Source organism: Pleurodeles waltl, chromosome 1_2 (genome assembly GCF_031143425.1).
Source record: "Pleurodeles waltl isolate 20211129_DDA chromosome 1_2, aPleWal1.hap1.20221129, whole genome shotgun sequence".
Taxonomy (NCBI): Eukaryota; Metazoa; Chordata; class Amphibia; order Caudata; family Salamandridae; genus Pleurodeles; species Pleurodeles waltl.
In genome coordinates this window covers 153,236,845-153,261,947 of record NC_090437.1, presented here as the reverse complement: position 1 = coordinate 153,261,947, position 25,103 = coordinate 153,236,845, and the positions used below count along the sequence as shown (strand labels likewise).

The window sequence follows — 25,103 nt, the reverse complement described above, 5'->3', positions numbered from 1 at the left end:
CTGCTGATGTTTCTTGTGACCTGCTCCCCTAGTAACCTTTGACCTAAAGAGGACCCTGAGAACCAAATACAAAGACCCCTATGCAGTAAAAGCACATGACCCAAAGGAAGTCCTTTACTGTGTAAACCGCATTTGAGTGAATCTTTTACTTACTTGCCAAGAATTCATACACTGCAACAGTACTTACCTTCCTTGAAGTTACATTCTATAAAAATAACTATATTTTTCACAACATTGGTCTCAAGTTTATTTTTCAGTGTGGGTCACATTTATTGACTGTGTGTTCAACAATGCTGAGCACTGTCCTCTGATAAGCCTAAACTGCTCGCCCACACTACCACAAGAGAGCATTTGGGATTATTATTTTAATTCCAGTAAACTAATAAGGGTCATCTAGACTATCTGCATAGTGTCCACTTACATTCGGTACACTACATAGATATCCAACGTACTACATACCCTCTAACGGGGAACGTATTACCCTAGACTTCCCATGCCTGATGTTGGCTGGTCTGAGAGATTGGAGGGGGAGGGGTGGATTAGACATTAATAAAGCTACAAGCTGTTAAGAGGATTTTGCAATTATCTTTAAATATTTCAGACTTCAAGCTGTGGAGATCTTAAAGTTGAGCGATTACTTAAGCAAAGTCAGACCCACTGAAACTGCATAAGGCCACCAGAGTCCCTGCAACTAGTCAAAGACCTCAGTACAGCTTCACCTGGAGCCTCAAAAGCATGTGCACTTTTTGCACACTGAATTGATCCTGGCTGGACCTGAAAGGTAAACCTACTGTTCATTTTGCCTTCCCCGAGATTCAACCACATTTGAGTCACTTTGCACACAAGACACAGCAATTGCAACACTACCTTGGTTATTCATTTTTCTGCCAAAAGACTCAACAGTGAACTCTTCATCTCACTAAAAGACTCAAACATAGATTTGCCTTTTCGGAAATTCAAACAGGAGGAGTAAGAAACCTTACCATTCTGCAAAAATAAACAGTAAAAAAAAAAAAAAAAAAAAGGTACAGACTCCAAAAAAGCAGCTTCTTATACCCTCGAAGCCCTGCAATTGTTACATCTTCATTTTTCCTACTGATCTGTGTGTGGCTTCACAAGACAAGCTATTCCGTACTGCAAGGCACCCTTCCAGACCTTCCAAAAATTGGACAGCTAACCTTATCCACCATAATTCTTGATTTGATACCAGGAGTCCTAGCCAACTTACAGTCCACATCACTTTTCCCTGAAAGGCCATCAAAACATGGAGTCACCCATTCCATTAATCATTCACAAGGAGTCTTTTCTTTGCCCTCTATCAAACAAATATCCATATGGATCACAAAACTGAAACCACCACCTTCAATGTACCTTGGGATTTTAGGTGTACTTGGTAATGGGGTTCTTGCCCTTTCATCATTCTTCATCTCCTGATCTAACATATGATAGATCACTGAAGCCTGGCTCAGACACTCAATTTGCAGATGTACTTTAGTTGTATCCTTCCCAACCAACACATAACATCTGTCCAGGACAAGAAATGGCAACCATGCACTACCAGAATTGCTTAAAGCCTTTCCAAGAGCTTCATTATAGCTCCCAGTTGCCACTCTATTCATACAGTGTATCAGCTTTTTGGAGTACTAATGGATGCGACGAGAATTACTATTGTCCAAGATGCAGACGACACCCTCTTATTAATTGAGGGTATTACACATTAACAACCTGTACCATCAAAGGTCAAGTTTGAGTAAATCCATAACTGGAATTTCTCCAATCATCCTCATGCTCCGCTCTAACAAGAAAGAAAACACAGTTTTCCAAACTTGACAATATGTGGCTCAGAGTTCGAAATCAATAGCTTTTCCCAAACCTCGTTTGTCCCATCCAAAATCCTTTAACATCTACCCTGATGTGACAAAATCAACAATTAATTCCATCTAATGAAAACTATTAAGCTCCCGTCCCCTTTAATGAAGGCTGTACAGTAGTTCAAGCTCTGATGTTGTGAACTGGTTCTGGGAGTCCCCTACTAGCAGAATGACCTATATCCTTTGCTTCAGTACAAGAAAACGTAAATTCAGTCAGGCTCAAAATAAATCACTCACAATACTCTGATCCTCAAGGAAAAATGGGTACCTTCCGGTAGTCCTAGTTTTGCATTCAAGGAATCTTCACTGAAGGCTTAAACATCAGAATACCCAATGTGTGCTTGGACCCCAGATCGGCTTCTATCACCAAATATATCCTTACAGAGTTCAAACTCCAAATGTCTATACAGGCAAGGGTTTCTGAATTTTAGAATGTGTGCGCCACCAAAATACATTTCTTTAAACTATATTGAAGCACCCATAACCCAAAATGCTGCTCACGTTTCTAAGCATGGAGGAAAAATGTAGCCAGATAGACTTACATTTTAAGGATGAAAAAAGGCTCCAGGGGTTTCCATTACTTATGGTCCTCAGAATGACAGTTTCTTCAAAGAGTTGCATCTTTTTGAAGCAAAATGTGGACACTAGGTCAATAGGATCCTCACTGTCTTCATGTTTACGGGCAGCATCAGGTTGGATGACAAATCGTATGCTCCAACTTAATGGGGACAAAACAGAAATGATCTTAGGCCATCACTCGGATCCAGTTAACAATTCCCAACTACCTTCCCTTTTAGGGGAGTTGCCTCCCCACAAGAAGTACATTAAAAGTCCAGGAATCTAGTTAGATTCCCTTCTCACCCTAGAACATCATGCCAAGAAAACCTCGGCTGCCTGCTTTGGATCACTAAGACTTTTAAGAAAGGTATTCATAATACTCCCTCCTCTTGCGAAAAGGCTTATTGTTCAGGCAATTATGTCAAAACTTGACTATGGCAATAGTCTGTTTCTTGGTTCCCCCAAATATGTGATTAGGAAATTACAGGTGGTCTAGAATGCCGCGGGATGCCTCTTATTAGACATCCCAAGGCATACCTCGGCAAAACTGGCCTTGGCCTCTCTCCACTGGCTTCCGGTGGAGCAACGTATAAAATTTAAAACCTTATGCATCATCCATAGATCACTACATAATGGGGACCTCATTTGTTAAAAACCCTGGCTACTTTTTATAAGCCCACCAGAGTCCTCAGATCCGCTTCAACATCATTGGCTATACTATCTAAAATTTAAAAAGCCAGATGGGGCGTCGCTACGATGGGATACTTGGGGGCCAAACTGTGGAATTCCCTTCCTCTCTGCATCCGACTAATTAGCCATGAACTTGATTTCCGAAAGGCAATCAAAACCTGACTTTTTTTTAGGCCTTACTGTCCCCTCCATATAGCTTTTATTGTTGTCCTTTTAGCGCTGCGAGGTCTTCGGGTAGTTAGGCGCTTTATAAGTTCAATTAACAACATAACTAGAGTTACATTTAGGATGTTTTTATACCAGATGCACAAGCAAGGATTTGGTTGTGGGGAGGGCTGTTTAGGACTTCAATGAAGATTCCCAGGATACAGTAAAAGGACTAGGAAGCACCCATTTTTCCTCCGTCATAGGACCAACATTTATAATAATAAACATTCAAACAGAATAGCAAGCTTAAAAACAAAAGTCATAACTCACAGGTCTTGGTCATATAGGACATAAAAACTATCCATAAGAGAAACTGAAGGAACTTTGAAAACTGGCTCAAAAGAAATAGCTTTCTTTAGGTACCCTGAGCAAGACTAGAGTTACCTTTTGTATATACATCAAGGCAACAGTGCTCTAAGAAGTGCAACCTTCAAGAGAATAATTGTTTTGAAGGGGCTAGACCTTGGTGAACATGAACGTAGCTCATAAAAAGTTTTGTTTTGTGCGAGGGTACAGTCTTGTCTAAACAGATGCCAAGAACTCTCCTGAAGTCCTGAGTGTATGGCATACTCTACCGGTGAGGATAGATTACTAAGAAAAACTTGGGAGAATGACGGTCGAGGTTATAGGAAATTCTCTCATCACTGTAGGGAGGAATGAAGGATGGGTACTCAAATATTCAATTAAAATGGGAGACCATGTAGAGCTCAGCTGCTGAAAGGTCTTTTATCTCATTAACCCTACAAGAAAGAGAGAGAGAGAGCGAAAGAGAGAGAGAGAAAGAGCGAAAGAGAGAAAAAGCGAAAGAGACACACACAAGTGTAAACGGTCTTCTGTATAAATTTGTAGCTATTTATGGAAATCGTTAACCTCAGATTTAATAAATGTTTCAGGGTCCCGAAATGCAGGGCAAGGTAGTCAGTGTTTATGAATTTAATGACAATAGCCTTGATAGAGAACTAGGGTCCAAGCCCAGCTTCAGCACTTGACAAAGAAAATCATGCCATTATTGGCAAATAACTACCTCCATCAGTCCGTAAATGAGAGTATGCAGTATGTCCTCTGCTGCTTTCACTAAGTGAAGATGTATTAGTCTCTGAAATTTCCGACTTCCGATTCAGTGGTCAGCACTGGGGGCTTCTCCATTGCTGGAACAGCTGCTCGGGTATTTTAGCTATTGAAATTTTGCCATCATGCAAAGTCAGCCCTACCTAACAAGCTCCTTTGAAGAGCAATAATGAAAGTGGAAAGTCATGATGTCAGGAATTACATCACAGAAAATATACAAGTAGGAAGACAAATGAGAAAAGCAAGTTTTACATCAACCACAATGCAATGAGGCCTTAATATAAGTATATACCTGTGAAATATATTATGAAGCCTTAATCGAGGCCACAACTGTTTTGCCATCTCAAAAAAGCTAGAATATACTTTTTTTCAAATGATATGGTTTCAACCCTTCCCACTCACATTCAAGTTTCCTAACAGGATTTACTGAAAACCACCTACAGATAGATATACATATATATTAAGGTTCTATAAACAACACCGCACAATTGCAAAACATCTAATACAACAAAAATGTTCTTTGTAAAGTGTTCCACTCACTCTTCCTTGGCATTTGGGCAGCACAATAGCAAACAGCTAAAACTAAACAGGAAGAGTTATATTCTTTTGAGTACATGCTCTGTAAAACTAAGTAGGTGTCACATCCAAGTTGCCTTCTACAGCAAAAAGAGTAGATAGTGGGTTGGCTGGTCTTCTACAAGAGGTAAGCACTAACAGGATGCCAGCTGAATTGACAAAGGGCATTCACATGCATTTTCAGAGGAAAAAAGTGGTGCATAGCCGAGCTTTCATAAATCAGCTCCCGTAAGCAGTAGCCCACCTGTGACAAGACGGAAGAAGGCTGGCAAAATTATCTGCTGATTATCGAGGAGCAGAAGCAAATCCTCCAACTGTTGGAGGGCTTGCCCTTCTGCTAAAGTATGACGTAGAAGACACAGAAGAACATCTAATATCTGACAAATAGCAAATACTGTCCACAATGAAAATCAACTGCAAGTAATAACTGGTAAATGTCCAAGCACCAGAAGAGTCATCCTATCCCTATTCCTGAAACACTTTTCTCTTGTTAACGAGTGACTAACTCTGGGGGTGATAAAGCAAAATAGTAAGTGAATGCTGAGTGGTCATGGAAAGATGGCCAAAGGCAAAAAAAAAAAAAAGCAAGGAAACTGTTTTCTGGAAGTGGTTTTGGGGGGGGAGGAGTGAGGGGGCGTTACAAGCGAAAGATAAAGAGAGGCATATTGCTAGTTAAAGGTACAAGATGTAACCAATAAAGAAAAAGTGCTTTGTACATTCAGAAGTCCCTAAAGATACAATTATCAATGAAGGAAAATTTGAATCTTATGATCTACTATAAATGGTAAAGCAAGACAAGCACATAACCTAAAATGAAATGTTACATTTCCACCTGTAGACTAAACACAAATGTGACATAATTATGCTTGAAAATATAGCAGCCAATTAGGGGGCACAGTCTTACTTCTCTGCATCAGGGTTGTCCACTTTGGCCTGCTCCCAAATAATCGGATCAACTCCTGCAGATGAAATTAAAAACGTATTAAAACCGGATTGCTAGGAAGTACTGGTGAAAATAGACAGCCTTATTAAGCATCACTTTTTTTGTTTACTTTATTTATCACGTACAAAACAATGGTACCTAAACAGGTTACGTATAAGTAATCAGCAAGAAATACAAAAATATACATCATGAAAATCTGGCCAAATTAAAGTTCAGAACTGTTTACTTGACAAACTACCAGTTTACATCCATTCAGGTTTGACTCAGATTGACAAGTTGTCAGTTCGTTTGCTTATGTGTAGCAGTGAGGTTATCTTGCACAAGTTCCCGGCTGATTCTGCCACCTCGTTGTGCAGCTTGATGAAAATTCTAGCTGCTTTTTTTCAAGCCTCTGAAAGTGTTAATAGTAAAACCTCCAAGTCCATCCTGAAATTGTTTATTTCTCAGAGTGGCATTGAGTCTTCAGATAGCAGACATGCCACTACAATTTGTTCTTTGGTAAGACAACCATCTAAAACTTTTGCACCAGAGCAATCACATGATGTGGATTCTGGAATCAGTCTGGCTAAGTCCTTGCTGAGAAACCCTCCCATGTCTGAACTTCTCATGCCCACCCATAATAAGTGTGTAAAGAAACGTTTAAGGCCTGCTTAACTCTCACTCGCCCCACACTACGGAAAAAGGTTTTATTATTAGCAGCCAATGCGGATTAAAATCAGCTGCTTTGGCAACATGGCTGAGCTTAAGGTATAATATTAGAATAGCAGTGCCATCCATGACCAAGATCCCAATTCAATACGCAACATTAGAGGAAAGGATTTTGAAGAGACAAAGATTTACCCGTTTTCCCCATCACGAGATTCCTTCTGATATACATTTTTAAATTGAAAATGATATCACAAGAACACATGACAGGAGCAAATCGTTTTCAGACCTTTCTAAAGTACCTAAGCCAGTTAGCCAAATCAGTCCTAATAAAATGCATTAGCTGAAAACACGTAAACATCGGAAAAGATCTCGTATGTAGACTGAACACGTTTCCAAAAACAATTTCTGCCATTTCACTAGTAGCTGTCCTAATCTATCATGTAAAGTTGGGCGTCTGTCAGGATATTAGTTATTTTCGTTCACTTAGCAAGTATTAACCCCTTCTGTGCACAGTGCTCGTGTGCCCAGGACATAACAGAGCCCAGAGGGAGCGCTAGCACTCCCTCTGTGGGATTCTCCCCCACCCCCTGTAACGATTGTCAGCAAAATATTTTGGGAATAAGTTGCAAGGCATAATAACAAAACGCACTACAATATGCTGGTCAGTACATCGGAGAACTTATGATAAACAAGGAAACGCCCTCTACTGTTTTCATTTAAAAAATAAGAAATTAAACATGGTGAAAATCATGGTCCGGGCAACAATGAGTGCACTTTAACCTGTAAGACAAATCAATGGTTTGATACACCCACTGCAAAATCAGTGTGAAACTTACATACCACACGTGCAGATTCTGGTGAGTGACAATGAAGGCTTCCATTATTTCAAGATGTTAGGGAGTACCCTTGAGTTTTGCAATGGTAGCAACTGCCCTTCCTGCTGTTGGATCACTCAGTGTGATTTAAAACACTATATAAGAAACCAACATTGTTATTATCCAAGCTATTGCAGCCCCTCTAATATGCATGTCCCTCTTAAATATGATAACTCGTTGTTTTCTTCCCATAGGAATGGTAAAATAGTTGCAAGCAGGCAAGAATACCATACTCTGGATTCTCATTTTGGACAACAGGAAGGAATATGGAAGCCAATGGAAGACGACCTTTATATGAGAGAGCAGTTTGGTCTCACGTCTATGAAAAACAGCTGTGAAACAGTGCTCCTGCTTGTTCCTGCAGTTATGGGGCAAGTCAGAAAGTGAACTCCTGCCCAGGACATAACCATGCTACTGTCAATCAGTAAAACAGAACTTCGAACAAGCATGCAACATTTGCTCAGAGAGAACACCACAAATAGGGAAAAGAAAGAGGAAAAGAAAGACAGAATGATATTGACAAAGAAAAAAACGCAGGTATAAGAAAAAAAACCTGAACGTTTGTGATAACAGGGCAGGGTGTGTTGGATGGTGAATGAAAGGCATGAGGTGGAACCAAGACCACATGGCTTTCAATAGCACCACTGTTGGCTTCTAAGCAAAACGTTGGGCAACAGTACTCATTTTCTTTTACATATTAACCACATATTAAATAAAGCTTCAGAAAGGGAGTCGTCCCTCACATGGAGCTCCGACTGCCCAATAAAGTCTGCCACTGTAAAAGTTAAGTCTTCCATGAAGGTACTTAAAATAGTTATTGTAATTGATTCACTTTTTATAAAAGCCAATTCCTTAAAAATTACAACATTAGAAAGGTTCTTACCAGCAGGTGGATTCTGTAAAAGTTGTTTGATTTGTGCCGGAGAGAGCTCCGTCCTAGCCATGGAAGCTGTAACTCCGATCTGCTGCAGTGTATTCTTTACGTTGGCTTGCTCAAAGTAACTATACAGAGTACTGGATGGAACTCGTCTTGAAGTACCATTTGGGGAACGTTCTACTACATAGATGACAACCTCTGTCCTGAATTTAAAAAAGGAAAATGGTTGTCAATTATAGGTTCTCTTACATTATTCACTCTAACAGTCTTACACTGTGACGTACTGAGACAGAAAGAATGGAAGTTACTAATTCAATTGCTAATTAAGCTCATCTATCATCTGCAACTTCGCTCCGACTCACCTGTTGCCTAAATCTTGCTCTACCCCACCCTTCTATCCATAAAGTCTTCCAGTACAGAAGTACAAGGACAAATAAGGAAGAACATCCTTTGCAGCCAGTAGCCTCATGTATTGAACTGTGCTGTCTATTGACCCGAAGAATGGCATATTAGAAAGGCATGTGAGAAAAAGCTAAGCATAGACTTAGTTCTGTGGCATCATATTAAAGGCACAATCAGTTCAAGAGCTATAACAAGACATTTGGTGAATATGCTTCAGGTGAGGCAACTCCATAGCAAAAGGAATAAAAACAAGATCTAGAGTCGTGACATTTATGTGGAAATTCAGCTTTTTGAGTGTTCGCCCCCAAGTTTTGGGACTGATGCTGCTGTTTTTTTTACTTTGAGAGTGCACTGAGACCTGCTAACCAGACCTCAGTGCTAGCATTTGAATCCCACACAAAAGTGTGTTTAATTGGCTACCCCAACTGGTAAGCACTGCCTTACATGTAAGTGCCTACTATACAGTACCCAGAGCGTGTAGGGCAGTGTCCACACAGGACTGCAGCACTGGTTGTGTCATCCTGTGTGTACAAAATATGAAAGACACCTCAGCCTGCTAGAGAGAGAGTGTGAGTGAGTGAGAGTGTGTGTGTGTGTGTGTGTGTGACAGAGAGGGAGAGAGAGCGAGAGAAAGAGAGAGAGACTATCCTTGTAAGGACTTGGGTGTGATAACACACTCACGCTGTGGGGACTTGAACTCTGGTCCCCACAAGTTAATGTCTTCTAAATGATTTTTAAAAATGGCTTCAGGAGCACGTGTGCCAATTTTTACAACTTTTTTTAAAATCGCCTTGTGGGGACCGGTGTTTCATCAAGCGTGTTTATATTTTTGCTCAGCTCTGCACCTGTAGGCAGGAGGCGGTACTGCGGTCTTAAACACCCTGCATTTAAACACACTTTGCTCACCAGAAAGTCACACTGACAGCAGAAAGGACAGACATTTCAAAGCAAAAGCTGCATAACCTGGTCTTTGTAGATCTATTTTTTCATTCAAATTAACTTTTTCTCTTTTTATTAAAATAAAACTTTATTTACATGATGATTATTGAACTGGTTTCATCATTTTCGGCAAAAAAACTTAGTGGCATCAGTGCTCATTATTACATTTTAATGCTTGTACCAGGAAACCAGAGTCTTTATGTTGCTTTGCTTTTGTTTACATATTAACATGCATTATGTAATATGTTCTTTTAGATGATGGCTAGATGGGAATATGCCTTTACAATGTTACCTTTAACATGCAACGTCTTTTCTGCAAAGCCTTACTGTGCATGCATCTACCACACATGATATACAGTGGTAAAGGGTGGTAAGGGTTATTTTGGGGTTGGGATGGGTAGTGTTAAACGCTAAGAGTAATTTTAGGTGTTATGATAGGTAGTGGTAAAGAGTGGGTAGGGTATTTATAGGGTTTTTGGTTAGGTAGTGAGAAAAGATGGTAAGGATAATTTTAATTAATTTGTAGGGGTGTGGTAGTGGGAAGGTGTGAAAGGTAGTAAGGGTAATTTTAGTGTGTAGTGGTTTCTAGAGGTAAAGGAAGGTTGCACCTACTTAGAGGTGAAATATTTAAAAGTAACTGAGTTCGTTTTTTGAGGAAACTACATTTATCATGATGCAATGAGGCAGATTATTTGCTGGGATGTTAGGCAGGTGCGCTCCTATCTGTTTGTGACTTTAAAAAGGCTCCCTTGAGCCACTGGGCTGACGAGCTCTGGAGCAGGCACTGCATGCCAGTGAAGAGGTATTGAAACCGGATGATTAATGGCAGCATTTCCAGCACCCCGCAAATTTGTTCTCTGCTGAAGAAGGGATTAACCCAGAAACACATGTGTCCAGAGATGCACAGCAAAGGCTGCACCTACTTAGAGGTGAAATATTTAAAAGTAACTGAGTTCGTTTTTTGAGGAAACTACATTTATCATGATGCAATGGGGCAGATTATTTGCTGGGATGTTAGGCAGGTGCGCTCCTAACTGTTTGTGACTTTAAAAAGGCTCCCTTGAGCCACTGGGCTGACGAGCTCTGGAGCAGGCACTGCATGCCAGTGAAGAGGTATTGAAACCGGATGATTAATGGCAGCATTTCCAGCACCCCGCAAATTTGTTCTCTGCTGAAGAAGGGATTAACCCAGAAACACATGTGTCCAGAGATGCACAGCAAAGGCTGCACCTACTTAGAGGTGAAATATTTAAAAGTAACTGAGTTCGTTTTTTGAGGAAACTACATTTATCATGATGCAATGAGGCAGATTATTTGCTGGGATGTTAGGCAGGTGCGCTCCTAACTGTTTGTGACTTTAAAAAGGCTCCCTTGAGCCACTGGGCTGACGAGCTCTGGAGCAGGCACTGCATGCCAGTGAAGAGGTATTGAAACCGGATGATTAATGGCAGCATTTCCAGCACCCCGCAAATTTGTTCTCTGCTGAAGAAGGGATTAACCCAGAAACACATGTGTCCAGAGATGCACAGCAAAGGCTGCACCTACTTAGAGGTGAAATATTTAAAAGTAACTGAGTTCGTTTTTTGAGGAAACTACATTTATCATGATGCAATGGGGCAGATTATTTGCTGGGATATTAGGCAGGTGCGCTCCTAACTGTTTGTGCATTATGCAATATGTTCTTTTAGATGATGGCTAGATGGGAATATGCCTTTACAATGTTACCTTTAACATGCAACGTCTTTTCTGCAAAGCCTTACTATGCATGAATCTACCACACATGATATACAGTGGTAAAGGGTGGTAAGGGTTATTTTGGGGTTGGGATGGGTAGTGTTAAACGCTAAGAGTAATTTTAGGTGTTATGATAGGTAGTGGTAAAGAGTGGGTAGGGTACTTATAGGGTTTTTGGTTAGGTAGTGAGAAAAGATGGTAAGGATAATTTTAATTAATTTGTAGGGGTGTGGTAGTGGGAAGGTGTGAAAGGTAGTAAGGGTAATTTTAGTGGTTTCTAGAGGTAAAGGAAGGTTAAGACTAAAATAGAGAGATAGATAGATATAGATAGATATGTACAATGACAAAGCCAAATGGTTATGGAGAAGTTCTACTTATTAAAACTTTATTTATTGTTTCTATGCAAACACAACTTAAATGATACGAACAGTTGAAATTCTAGAGTTATATTTATAACTTGGATTTATAATTTACGCACCACCTTCAATTTATTAATTTACTGTAATTCATACACAGTCTTGTCACCTCGCTGGCCACACTGCATTACCTATAACTTGCGCCTTTTCCAGTCACTGTATATATCGTTACATATTACATGACTTCTAGCATGTGAAATCGTAGCATTCTCTACCACACATATGACATCTGAAATGAAAATTTCTGAGAACGGGAGTACATGGGAGTGGTGATTTATAGGTAATGTAGTGTGGTGAGTAAGGTGACAAGGCCGTCTTTGGAGGTGTGCGATTTATTGTAAATTGAAGGTGGTGCGCACATTATCAATTTAAGTTATACATGTTGTGGCATGTCAAAGTATCAGAGTGGAGTACAGTGGTGTGCTAAAGATTGGATTAGAATAGCCTACACTGGAGTAGCGTGGAGTAGAGGTGACTGTGTTACAGTATGGTCGAGTGGAGTGGCATGAAGTATTGTAGAGTTGAGTGGCATAGAGGAGTGTAGAGTGGCGTGGTGTAGACTGGAGTAGAAGAGTACAGGGGAGTAGTGTGTTGTAAAATAGAGAGCAGTAAATGAGGTAGATGGGGAAGAGAGGGAATGAGATAGAGTGTCACACAGTGGAGTGGTGTACTGTAGTGTACAGTGGAATAGCGTAGACTGTAGATGCATAGAATGGAGTGGAATAGAGTGGAATATCATAGAGTGGAGTGCCATAGAGTGGGGTGGCATGTCAGATTGCTGGAACGTGTCGGGGGGGGGGGGGGAAAGAGTGTTGTAGAGTGGCATATAGTGTTGTAGAGTTGAGTGGCACAGAATGGTGTGGAGTGGCATTCAGTGGTGGTAGAGTACAATGGAATAGAGTTTAGTAGTCTGTCAGAGTAGAGTGCAGTAAAGTGGTTTGTAGTGGCATACAAGGAGTTGGGTAGTGTGTTCTAGAGTGTTGTACAGTAGCATATAGTATAGAAAAGTGGAGTGGCATGTAATGGGGTAAAGTATCGTATAGTGGAGTGGAGTGGCATTGCATAAAGTTGAGTAAAGAGTCAGAGTGGAGTGGTGTAGAGAAGAGTGGGGTAGATTAGAGTGTAGTAAAGTGTCACAGAGAGGAGTGACTTTTTTGTTAAGTGGAATGGTGTGGCATGTCACAGAGTGTCAGAAACTGTTGTAAAGTGGAGTGGCATACACTGGAGTACAGTGTTGTAGAGTGAGAGTACACAAGAGTGTGGTAAGTGGAGTGGTACAAGTGGAGTAGTGTGTCAGAGTGTAGTGGACTAAATTGGGGTGTGGAGTGTTGTTGGGTAGAGCGTCATACAGTGGAATAAACTGTACTAGACTGCTGTACAGTGAACTAGACTTAAATACAGTGTTCTACAATTGAGTGGCATAGAGCGGTAGAGTATACTAGACTGGGGAGGAATACAGTGTAGTAGATTGACATACACTGCTGTAGGGAAGAGTAGAATGCAGTGACAAACTGGAGTAGCCTGCAGTGCCATGTCATACAGGGTTGTGTTGTGGAGAGTCGTCTAGTAGAGTATTGTGGTGTAGAGCGTCAATTGGTATTGTATTGTGGATCTATGGTCCTGGTGGCATTGGTGGTGTTGTGGCGGTCCCACCACCAGCATCCTAATCTGGCGGTCGGAGCACCAAGGATGCAGCACTCGCACCGCCACAGGAGGTACAGCGGTCTTATGGACAGCCATACTCTTAACCAGGCCCTTAGTTTGACCACTGAAAATGTGATTATCCATTTTAATATTACTAGCAAAAACATTTGGCTGAGCAATACCCCTTCTCATGCATTACTAGGTTTAAGTCATGCTTCCCGGCCGAACATCACTGCAAGCCTTCTCCATTGTTCATGCTAGCCACCATTCCCAGTATATGATGGTTCAATACTTGCAAGTTAGGTCATGGCAGCATCTGTGAGGTGGCTCATTGCTTTAATCATAATTTTTACAATTGCTCCTATCAACTAATTATTATTCCCACTGAAGCTGATTTTGACAGTGTCTTACCACATGCTGACACAGAGTTGCCACAATGTGTTTCTCAATTACCTTCTACTCACAGGCTTTAAGCAATTCAATTTACATACATCTTGTTACAAGGATATGCATTTATTTCTACAAAGCTTGTAGTCTTTCCTACCAAGGGTCTCATCACTGGAAATTCTCAACTAACCTAGGGGAGTCTGCAGAATTCATGGCATAATAAATGAGTGCCCAGTAGATTTTGAGCTGGTCACATAGATGTGTGATGATGCGGTTGTGATATTAAGCAGCTAGAATGCTGTTTTGATGTTAAGCTGCTGCTCCTCTGCCCAAAACAGCAAATTTCCAGCATTTTGCCAGAGTAACGTGGCATAAACTACAGAGCCTCTTTGGTGAATCTTCCTGCCTGAGACATGGGCAAAACGGATAATAAACAAAAGAAGATTGAACAGTTTGAACATTGCACAACAGTACCCACAACAGCTTGTAGCAGACAACATTGCTGATCGGGAAGCACAGCCTACCTCACAGCATATTTATGAACACCACTGGAATACATCACACTGCTGGGTCAAACGAGAGACATGAAAGCTATACCGGCTAACACTGTGGAAATAGTTGATGTAAACATGGACATAATGCAGACACATCAAGATTAGATGACCGGCAGAAGTATAAGTATGAACATGGAGGGCAAAATGTTTACAACTGAGCACAGAGTGCATGCTTTTAAAGAATGGGTTTTGTTGCTATCTCAGGACTTCAAGACCATGCATGATAATGTTTAAGACTCTCAGCAATAAGACACGAAGAGTCAACTGAAATAGCGTTTGATTGTTGGGAGTGTTGGCATCAGACCACATGGAACATTCTAGGCCTGATTCAACTTTCAGGGAACGGGCTACTCCGTCACAACAGTGACGGATATCCTGTAAGCCAAAATACAAATCCCATAGGAAATAATGGGATTTATATTTCAGCAGGCGGCATATCTGTCACTTTTGTGACAGAGTAACCCGTCTGCCAAAATCTAAATTAAGCACTTAGTGGAGAAAGCTGTTATCAGATCTTATTCCAGAAACTTCACTGTCTAACTTTTTTTGGTTGAAGGAGCAGACAGATTTCTCTGTTCCAAGATGAAGCATGGAGATAACCCCAGACCAAATATTGCAAGCATTCAGACCTATAGGAACCAGGACTCCATTTTAAAAGCTTAACAAGGAATATTTAGAGTTTAGAAAGAGGCCAAGAAATGAATTCTTTGTATCTAATTCATGAAATTATACTACACAGGCAAAAAATAGTTTTTAGAAACAGTTAATGTTTTACATGAATGGTAACGAGTAAGGAGATGTTCCACAATATAAAAATCTGTACAGTGGTGCAGTGCTCCTGAGGACTGAGAGATAAGTGGCCAGAAAGTGAAAGAGACAATCCTACCTAGTGAGATTTCAGTAGTATACTGGGCAAATTAAAACATTTTTACAGCTTTGCCAAATTACAAACAATACATCTAGGCATGAATACTATTACGTGTCAGCGTTTCAACTTGTAAAATATTCACAGCTTGGGAAATTTGTTTTTGCAAGGACTAAAATCTATCAGAGACACTCTCCAGAATGATAGGGATGGAAAAGGCAACAGAAATGACAGCCATGTGGGGACTCAGTAAGCTACACAATTTCTTTTTAAAAAGGGGCCTGCTTGGAAAAGAAGTCAATCGTTCTCCCAAATTCTGCCAAATGCAGTAGTGCATCTGCTTGGTTGAGAATGAAAGCTGCATCGTACTGCATGCCAGGCCTATTTACTTTGTTAACGCCTGTTAGCAGTACTGGAAAAATGAGTGACAATAATGACTTATGAATAATTAGAGTTGAAAATGTTTCAATTATAAAAAAATGAAAGCATGAATTAAAAAAAGTAAACATTTGTAAAATTTGTGGAAAGGGTAGTAATATTCAGAGTCTCTCATTCAGGCCCGTTCTCCCCTGAACACAACTTTCTTCTGTAGTCTCTCACTTTGTCAGACAACCTTTTTTTCTTACCACAAGTTTTTGAAACCATCCAGCCTGCCAATCTTGCGCATCATACTACCTTATTTCTCTTTTTCACTCATTCTTTCTGAATTTACTTCCTTCCGCCACCTCCCCTACTCAATGCCTTCTCACTCACACATATAGTCTCACTTTTCACTTGTAAACATAGCATGCCACTGGCAATACCTCAACATCAATGTACCTTCCTCACAGTTTCGTATAAAATGGTAATTACTCTTGTGACACCAGTTCCCATCGCACTGTGTGCTGTGCAGAGGTCAAGCATTAGATCAGCATGTAGTATGTACACTTGTATGACCCAGTGCCATGCAATGTGAGAAACTTAAACTGACTTCATCCTCAACCAATGAGCCATTAATAGTGCCCCATTATGAACTGCCACCCACAACATAAATTCACTCAGACACCTATAGTCGACTCAGTTCACAGTGTGACAAGAATTCTATGTTGCATGAAAAGAATCTACCGAAAAAAAACATCTGGTAAACTAAATTGCACTCGTGGGAATGCAGCATGAAGTAAATGTGAAATGTAAACTGGTACTGCATCGCTGACATAAAATACCGTATGAGTTTTATAAACATAATGGAAAAAACACCTGTAAAGTTACATATGAATATGGGGTCAGATAAGGGCCGGTTTCTAATTCAGTTTCAAAATTCTGACTTGGTCTAAGTATTGGCAGGATCCATCCACTTATAGCCCTAACAATGTATTTTTCCAAGTCATTGGCACCCTGGTATTGTAAAGACCTAACCAACAAGTGCACCATCTACAAAACGGAAGAAAAGCAGTTCCCGTGACAACCCCATACTGCTAAAATGCATGTGTGAACACCAACACCATCAATGAGGCAGCGCAGTAAAAACAAAAGGCTTTTGAAGATAATGCAACGTTCCACCAAACCATTACCATATCAACTATTCCTACACTCAGCAGGTAAACACAATACCCCAAACTTCTTTACTGAAAAAATACAAACGATCTGACAGCACACAGGCCACAACCGAAATCAATGCTGTAGAAAGTTGCTCTCCCCAGACTGAACCCAACTGTCGAGCCTACTAACCTGCTCACAAACTGTGAATATGTTCTTGCCTTTGGCCATGTACTTTGCTCTGTTGCCTCTAAATAAATATCCGTATTCATACAGCTCTGACGTTTTTAAAAAACAGCATGCACCACATATAATTTTTGCATGTTGGCATTTTTTGTCCTGTGTACATATGTTTTTTTTGCATGTTGCTGCTTTTAGTCCAGTGTTTGTAAGTGCAAAAATAAAGATTGCGGAATGAAAAGACCAAAGGTATAATTTGACAAACTACTGAAAGGTTTGCCTTTAGAGACTGGTCTACTTAATGAAGCAGAGTAGCTTGATAGGACACGATGTAGAGCAGTTATGCTTGCATTACTTAATGGAATATCTTCACAGTTTACCTATGGAACCTATATTAGGAGAAAAATCACACACACATTCAAACTCATCCACATTCTGTGTATTTCAATAATACCTTTTTGCTAATGCAGGTGTAGAAATAGCATTATTTTCAAATAACTTTAGAAACACGGAACCTTTTGCTTTACGTAGGAAGGTAATTTCATTTCATTTTTAAAAGTGTCTCACAGTTGCAAACCGATTGTTATACTTTTAAAGAAATCAAGGTGAGCAAAGGGCTATTTTTTTTATTTTTTATTATTATTTATTTATTTATTCATTTATTGTAACATCATACAACAAACGAACAAGGTTGCCTCTTCAGCCCACACAGCATGGGAACAAATGCATTGACAACCTAACTTAACCACGAAGTCTCGCCAGGCACAAACAGTGCCAAATGTCTCTAAGCATCCATGAGGTTCTAGCAGGCAGAGTCCAGCAGCGATATCAAATGTCCATGTATATACAGCCTACAGCCGAACCAGTCTCAGTAGACCGCCAAGCCCAAGGGGCGAACCCAGAAAAACAGTCAACAAAGGGAAAAAAAAAAAGAGAAGAGAAAAAACAAACTAGGAGGAGGCCGGAAGGAACCAGTCAGCACCACCAGCAAGCATCTCACTCAGTAACAATGCACAGAAGCGAGGACCTAAGCAATGTCTCAGGATATCCAGTCAGCAAAAAGGCTCCTCATTTAGACTCAGACGCAAGATAGGATCGGAGGGGCGCCCAAATATCTCGTGGTCTAGAGCCCTCCGGCGCCAGTTCCCAATAAATTGTCGATTGCTCCTGGCAAAACGCAGCATCCCACAGCCAGTCGGAAATTCGAGGAGGTCGACCCCGGCCCCAGCAAATTGCCACCCTGCGCTTTGCCAACAGTAGCAGCATACCGACTAATCGCCTCACCGTCAACGGCACTCCGCTCACCTTACCCAGCAACACCACCGCAGGAGACGGAGTAAGCTCCAGTCCAGTCATCTCGGCAAGCACACGAAAAACCTCCCTCCAGAAGTCATATACTTCCGCACAGTGCCACGCTAAATGAAGAAAATCAGCGTCCGGAGCCCGGCATCTTACACAGGCGTCCTCCGCTCGCAGCCCCATAACGCACAGGTTTCGAGGGGTATAATACAAGCGGTGCAGAAACTTAAAATGAATAAGGCGCAACCTATAGTTGGGCGATAACTCCTTCATATGCGCACAGCACGCCCTCCAGACATCCTCTGAAATGTCCTCCTGCACATCAGCCGCCCACTTCGCCCTTGCAGCCAGCCCCAGCCCGCCCCCCCTGCTCCTGTATACAGTCATACAATTTAGTAATAAGCTTCTTCGGCGACTGCACACTCCACAGCACCTCCAACGCACGGCAGGTCAGCGGAATATCAGAAAGACTAGGATACCGCGCACGCAGCATAGCACGTATCCGCAGCACAAACAAGTGATGCAGTGCATTCATAGGCCCATCCACCAGTAGCTCCCCCGGAGACATCAACCTCCCATCGACAAACCAGTCCCCCAAGGATACCAAGTCAGAAGTACGAAGAAAATTCTGCAGCTGCGAATCATGGAACATCGCCTCATCCGTCACGGACATAGACGGCGCAGCAAAGGCCTATTTTTAACAGGGTTTGGGAATGGAAGTTTCCCTTTTCGTCGTCTATGCTAAGTATAAAACATCCATTTAACCTACTGACTTGATTTAAATGAATGTAGATTGGCACATGCTTTTAATGTGCCAATATATAAGTGCTTTTTCATCTAAACAGAAAACTTTCCCTGTCCCAACCTTTGCTACATCCCTCCTTCCTCCATACTACGGCCCATATTTATGGAAGGTTAGCGCCGCCTTAGTGTCATTTATTTTGACGCTAAAATGGCGCTAACTTACCTCCATATTTATATTTTGACTCTAGACCCGTCTAGCGTCAAAATATTGGAGTTGGCACCATTTCTAGGAAGCACCAACCCACCTTGAGTCAATGAGATGCAAGGTAGGCGTTCCCTTCCTAAAAATTACGCTAGCCCCCCAGCGCCATATTTAACACCTGGCGCAGAAACGGTGCGCAGGGGGGAGGCAGACATAAATAATGGCGCTAAGCCTGCTTAGCGTCATTATTTAGAGCCTAGTCAGACCAGGCATTAAAGTGCAGGTAGGCCCATTTCCATGGGGAAATACCATGGAATGGGCACAAAGATGCCCACCCAATCCCCAGTGTTGGACTTTTGGCCATACGCATGGTCATCCCTAGTCTTTTTGCCTCCTTCCTCCTGGTTTTTCTGACCTTTCGCTGTTGGCTCTAGGACTCTGAGCACTTTATCACTGCTGACCAGTGTTAAAGTGCAGGTGCTCTCCCATCTAAAGTTGGTATGATTGGCTTATACCTGATTGGCATATTTAATTTACCTATAAGTCCCTTGTACAGTGGTATCTCTATACCCAGGGCCTGTAAATTAAATACTACTAGTGGGCCTGCAGCGCTGCTTGGCCCACCCACTGAAGTAGACTTTCAAACCTGTCTCAGGCCTGCTAGCGCAGGGCCTGTGTGCGCAGTTTTCTGCCACAGGGACCTGGCATCTAAATTTACTTGCCAGGCCCAGGACTCCCCTTTTACTACATGTAAGTCACCCCTAAAGTACGCCCTAGCTAGCCCTGTGGGCAGGGTGCCATGTATGTAGAAAGGCAGGACATGTGCCATATTGCATGGCCTGTCCTGGTAGTGACAAACAGCCTAACTTGGTGTCTCACTGCTGTGAGTGCTGCCTTCTCATAGGATTGCATTAGAAATGCCCTGCCTTATGTGTAAGGGGTATTGTCTGATTTATGAGGGGTAGCGTAGGCGTGTTTGGTATGGTTGTGATGGTGATAATAAATACTGCTTACTGGTGTGTGTGTATTTTTTATTACTATCACAGAAATGCCACTTCTAGAAAGTGCGCATTTATCTGTGCTTATGATTCTGGTGTTTTGCAGCTTGACTCCAATCCACGTCTGGGCAGAGTGACAGTTGGGGCTTTGTGCATACTTTTCAGACAGCCTGTACACAGGGAGGGTGGAGGTGTCACTGAGGTGCATCTACATACTGAATAGTCTTCCTGGGCTGAGAGAAGGGAGAGGCGGGGCCCACCTACATTTGTAAAGGCTGTGCCCTGGCCTCACACAATAGGGTCGTTAACCCCCCACTGATGTTTGGAGCCTGTGCTGAAAGGAGAGAGGGGGCACTCCCAGAACCAGTTGTAACTGGCTGGAACCTCCTCTCCCTACCACTGTAAAAACACTGTAAGAACTGACTATAAGTACAGGGGAATTTTCCCCACAATTTGAACATTCTTGGAACTTGAAACTGGACACAGAACGCTGATGAATGGACTCACCAGGAAACCGCCATGGACTGCTGCTGCTGTGCTGACCTGTGACCTGCCTGGTCACTAGGAGGAACTGCCACCATCTGCATCCTTTGTGCTGGCCTGTAGCTGGGCCCACCAGCCCTGTACCTTTTCCTTGATTATTGTTCCCAGGGGCAGGGTGCTGTGGCCCCTGACCCCTGCACCGATCTCCTACAGCATTGCCTTAGCGCTTAGGAAAAGCGCTCTTTCTTAAAGCTGCTGCAGAGGATCACCGCCGCAGCCCGGGCGTCAGATTTGGCCTTAGCGCTGTGCAGAGCGCTTTATTTTGAGCCCAGATCACCGCCGCAGCCCAGGCTGCATAATTTTCCTAAAGCGCTGTGAAAAGCGCTTCGATGAAAATCACCGCCGCAGCCCGGGGAAGTAAATTCTGTGAAGCGCGAGGATCGCGCTCAGCTCCGTGCCCTGGGGCGCGAGGAAACCACTTCAGAAGTAACGAGGAGCAAGCCTGCTCCTAGCGGTGCCCCCGGGGTAGGGATCGCTACGAGGAGCGCCCCCGGGGCACCGGCTGGCCGAACTGGTGCCGGCGTTGTGTTCGAGCAGGAGGGAGAGGAGGACGCCTCTCCCTCACCTGCTCCAGCCCCGGAGGGCTCTCCCCGAACGGTGCAAGCGGGGAAGCAGCCTCATCGGAGGCTTGCCCTTGCCGCCAGCTCTCTGGTGGGCCCCCTCGTGGGCCCAAGGCAATCGGGAAGGGGTCTCCCTTAGTGGAAGGGCCCCCGGAGGCCCAGGGAGACCCCAGAAGTTAGCGGGTCCCTGGAGGGGCCCGTGTTTCAATTAGGAGGGGGTGCGAGGCGCCCCCACCCCCTTTTGAGGTTTCCCAGACCTGGGCCCCCCTGGAGAGAGACGGTGGAGGCCCGGGGGCCCCCAGTGATCACGGGTCCCAGAAGGGGCCCGTCAAGAATTCAGAGAGGGTGCGTGCCGCCCCTCTCGGTCTGCCATGTTTAAGGAGGCCCCCATTTTGCGCAGAGGAGCGCCGGGGGCCCCATTATTCGTTTTAGGCACTGGAGGTGCCTTTTCATCATTTTCAGGTACTTTAAAAGGGACTAATGTAACGTTGATTTAAAGTTCTTTTTACAGACTTTGTAATTATGTTATATTGCCTGCCTGTCCTATGATGTGTTTACATATGTGTGCACATGTTCCTTTTATGGGCATGACTTGCTAATATGTTTGCTTAACTTGCCATAGGTTTTCTAATGTTCCTACTATGGGCGTTTTATGATATCCTTATGACAAGTGTTCTAATGTAATTACGTGTTTCCTGACTACTGCTTATGTTGCAGAATACTGAGTAACCTGTGTGTTATGTGTGACTACTGCTAGTTTGCAGAGTAATTAATGTGTAACGTGTTCTGACAACTGCTAAGGTAGCAGGATAGTACTGTTATGTGATGTTGGTCTAATAATTACGTTGTGTACAATACAGTGTATTTTCATATAATCTGGTGTTGTGTTTCCTTTGTGGTGGGGATATTGCGTCACATGTATGTGTGTGTTGTGCAAACGCTTTACGCATTGCCTCCGGGTTAAGCCTGACTGCTCGTGCCAAGCTACCAAGGGGGTGAGCAGGGGTTATCTTGGACGTGTAACTCCCTTGCCCTGACTAGAGTGGGTAAGTTCTGCCTGGCTGAGGTGCATACCCTAGCCAACCAGAAACCCCATTTCTAACACCCAGCAACACCACCACCCACACCACAGGGACACTACAGAAGGAGGAAGCCGATCCCAGGTAAGTTGCAGGCAAGTGTTTATGTGTGTGGTGTGCCATTGGGGCCACTTGAAGGGCGGCCCCTCCTGGCACTGGGTATGTAGGGCTTGCCCATGGGACTATGGTCCCCTGTGGTGGGCATTGGGCTGGGGTAATGACTCCTGTCTATACTTAGAGATGAGTCATTTTCTGGCTGCTTGTGAATTACAAAATGACACTAGCACAACTAGAGGCAGATATTTTGGTGATAACCAGCCTAACGTCATTTCTGACCCACTAACTCTATTTCCCCTACCACCATCCCTCACTGGCTAGCGTCTTGTTTTGAGACGCTAGCCATTCCTTAGGGCGTCCTGAGTCCCTCAGGGCTCAATGCTACCTCCTTTTTTTTTTTCAATACTTCATATAACTCCTCTAACCCATTTCACCCAATCTTTCGAATTCAACCTTTTCATGTGTGCAGACACTACATAAGTTGTATTGAAAATCTCATGGGACAAATCACTTGTTGCACCATCTGACTGTCTTACTATTTGTAAAAGGTTGATCTAAGGTGTAGCTTAGTCAGTGAGATTAGGGTTGTGATTCTCAAATTTCCCAACTACAAAAGCAGTGGGCCACGAGGTAAATGGGTGAATGACCAAGGTTCAGATGGAATGCTCCACGAGGAACAGTGTCAGTACAGATTTGAATTGGGCGGGGCTCTGAGGCTGAATTTGAGTATGAAAGACAGGAACTCAATTGCAATAACGATGGAGTACCCTATCAAACTCAAGGTCTGCCCACCTGATTTTGTGTCGGGCAGACCGCAAATAATACTTTGGTAGAGTGAAATTTACTACATCAGTGTAAAACTTTCTCTGACGGTCAGGCAGAGTAGGTGCCATTGGAGTAAAGCCACGTGGACAGCTGGATGTTTTTTAATTTTCACTGTCCATCTTCCCCAGGTATACCCTGGCAGTGAAGAAAGAAAAATAACCCTCCTTCCCCCACACCATGGGAGGGAACGCCTATAGTGTGAGGGTCATTAATTATTTTTCAAAAAGCAAATACCGCTTTGGGTGTTTGCTTTAGAAAAAACAAAAAACAATGGAATTGTTTCACCACAAGCCATGATGTTTGACAGAGCCGTATTTCAAACTTTTCCTACACTGACAGGATCTGCTATGATTGTGGTTCTTGCTGTTTACAGAGAGGTGCACAGGGTTGGCGAATATCTCGAAATTTAGTAGGAAAAGTAAAGGAAGGATGGTTGACGTAAAGTCCTCCATCACCCTCTATGTCTTTATTCCATCTGGCAAATCAGTTCCTCTGTCTAGACTGGCACAGTAGGCAAAAAATGGTTTGAGATTGGCACAGTTTACAAAGCCTACTACTGTAGATGTTTGCAAGTTCTAAAAAGTAGTAAACTTGAATCCAATCAAGGAGAGCTTCTATGAGTGCAGATCTGCTACTGTTGTTTTGTAAACTGGTCACTTGAAGCACCTGATCCCAAAAATGAACAAGTTAAAATGTGTTAGTGAAATCAAAAGAATTAGGAAAAACAAAACAGACTTAGCAGATCTGACTCAGCGTCCACAGACCCAACAACCAAACCATGTATGCATTTATTTAGAAGGAGTCACACCCCAAATAACCCCCCTGAAATTACACTCCTGAGGATGATACATGGATATGTTTCAACCATTTGAAGCTATATGGAGACAAACTGAGATCCTATGGCTCAACTACCTTTCTTGTTGAACCCGTCAAGTAAACTCTGCAGTCAACTTTGTTCATTGAAGCACCAATTCCAGTTCCTCTCCTTGCCACATAAATTACAGATTGTTAATGCCTTCAGATCAGATTGCCTGAACTACTACAAGCCACTGTACTTCGATTTACTGTCACGTAATGTTCACAAACAGTAGCTCATGAGAAATTACGCTGTATAGCATTCTGCAGCACCCATAGAAAGTGAAATATGCCTCCAAGGACTATGTGTGAGGGTACATATCCTTCCTTCACAAAAACAATCCTGCCAGTAACACAGGCACTCATGCACCATAGTGCAAGGTTGCCAGTGTTGGTGCTGGTGCTGGGCTGCACACAGTGTGCCAGCATTAGGAAACAGCAGGAATGTGCCATATCTTTGTAAATATGGCATATTTCTACTGGCTTCCTTCCATGCAGCATAGCACTGCACTGTGTGAAATGAAAGTACAGGGAGTGCAGAATTATTAGGCAAATGAGTATTTTGACCACATCATCCTCTTCCTGCATGTTGTCTTACTCCAAGCTGTATAGGCTCGAAAGCCTACTACCAATTAAGCATATTAGGTGATGTGCATCTCTGTAATGAGAAGGGGTGTGGTCTAATGACATCAACACCCTATATCAGGTGTGCATAATTATTAGGCAACTTCCTTTCCTTTGGCAAAATGGGTCAAAAGAAGGACTTGACAGGCTCAGGAAAGTCAAAAATAGAGAGATATCTTGCAGAGGGATGCAGCACTCTTAAAATTGCAAAGCTTCTGAAGCGTGATCATCGAACAATCAAGCGTTTCATTCAAAATAGTCAACAGGGTCGCAAGAAGCGTGTGGAAAAACCAAGGAGCAAAATAACTGCCCATGAACTGAGAAAAGTCAAGCGTGCAGCTGCCACGATGCCACTTGCCACCAGTTTG

The 25,103-nt window shown here is 42.7% G+C and overlaps 1 protein-coding gene across 2 annotated transcripts in view; it reads right to left on the bottom strand.

Annotated features, from left to right (window-relative positions):
- NUP54 (nucleoporin 54) overlaps positions 1-25,103 on the bottom strand; it is a 128,125-nt gene that overhangs the window by 17,778 nt on the left and 85,244 nt on the right. For both annotated transcript variants that reach the window (XM_069236842.1, XM_069236841.1), the window contains 2 exons: positions 8,320-8,516; positions 5,875-5,929 (listed from right to left, as the gene is read on the bottom strand). In XM_069236842.1, the coding sequence (XP_069092943.1) occupies positions 5,875-5,929; positions 8,320-8,516 (252 nt within the window). The remainder of the gene's footprint in view (positions 1-5,874; positions 5,930-8,319; positions 8,517-25,103) is intronic.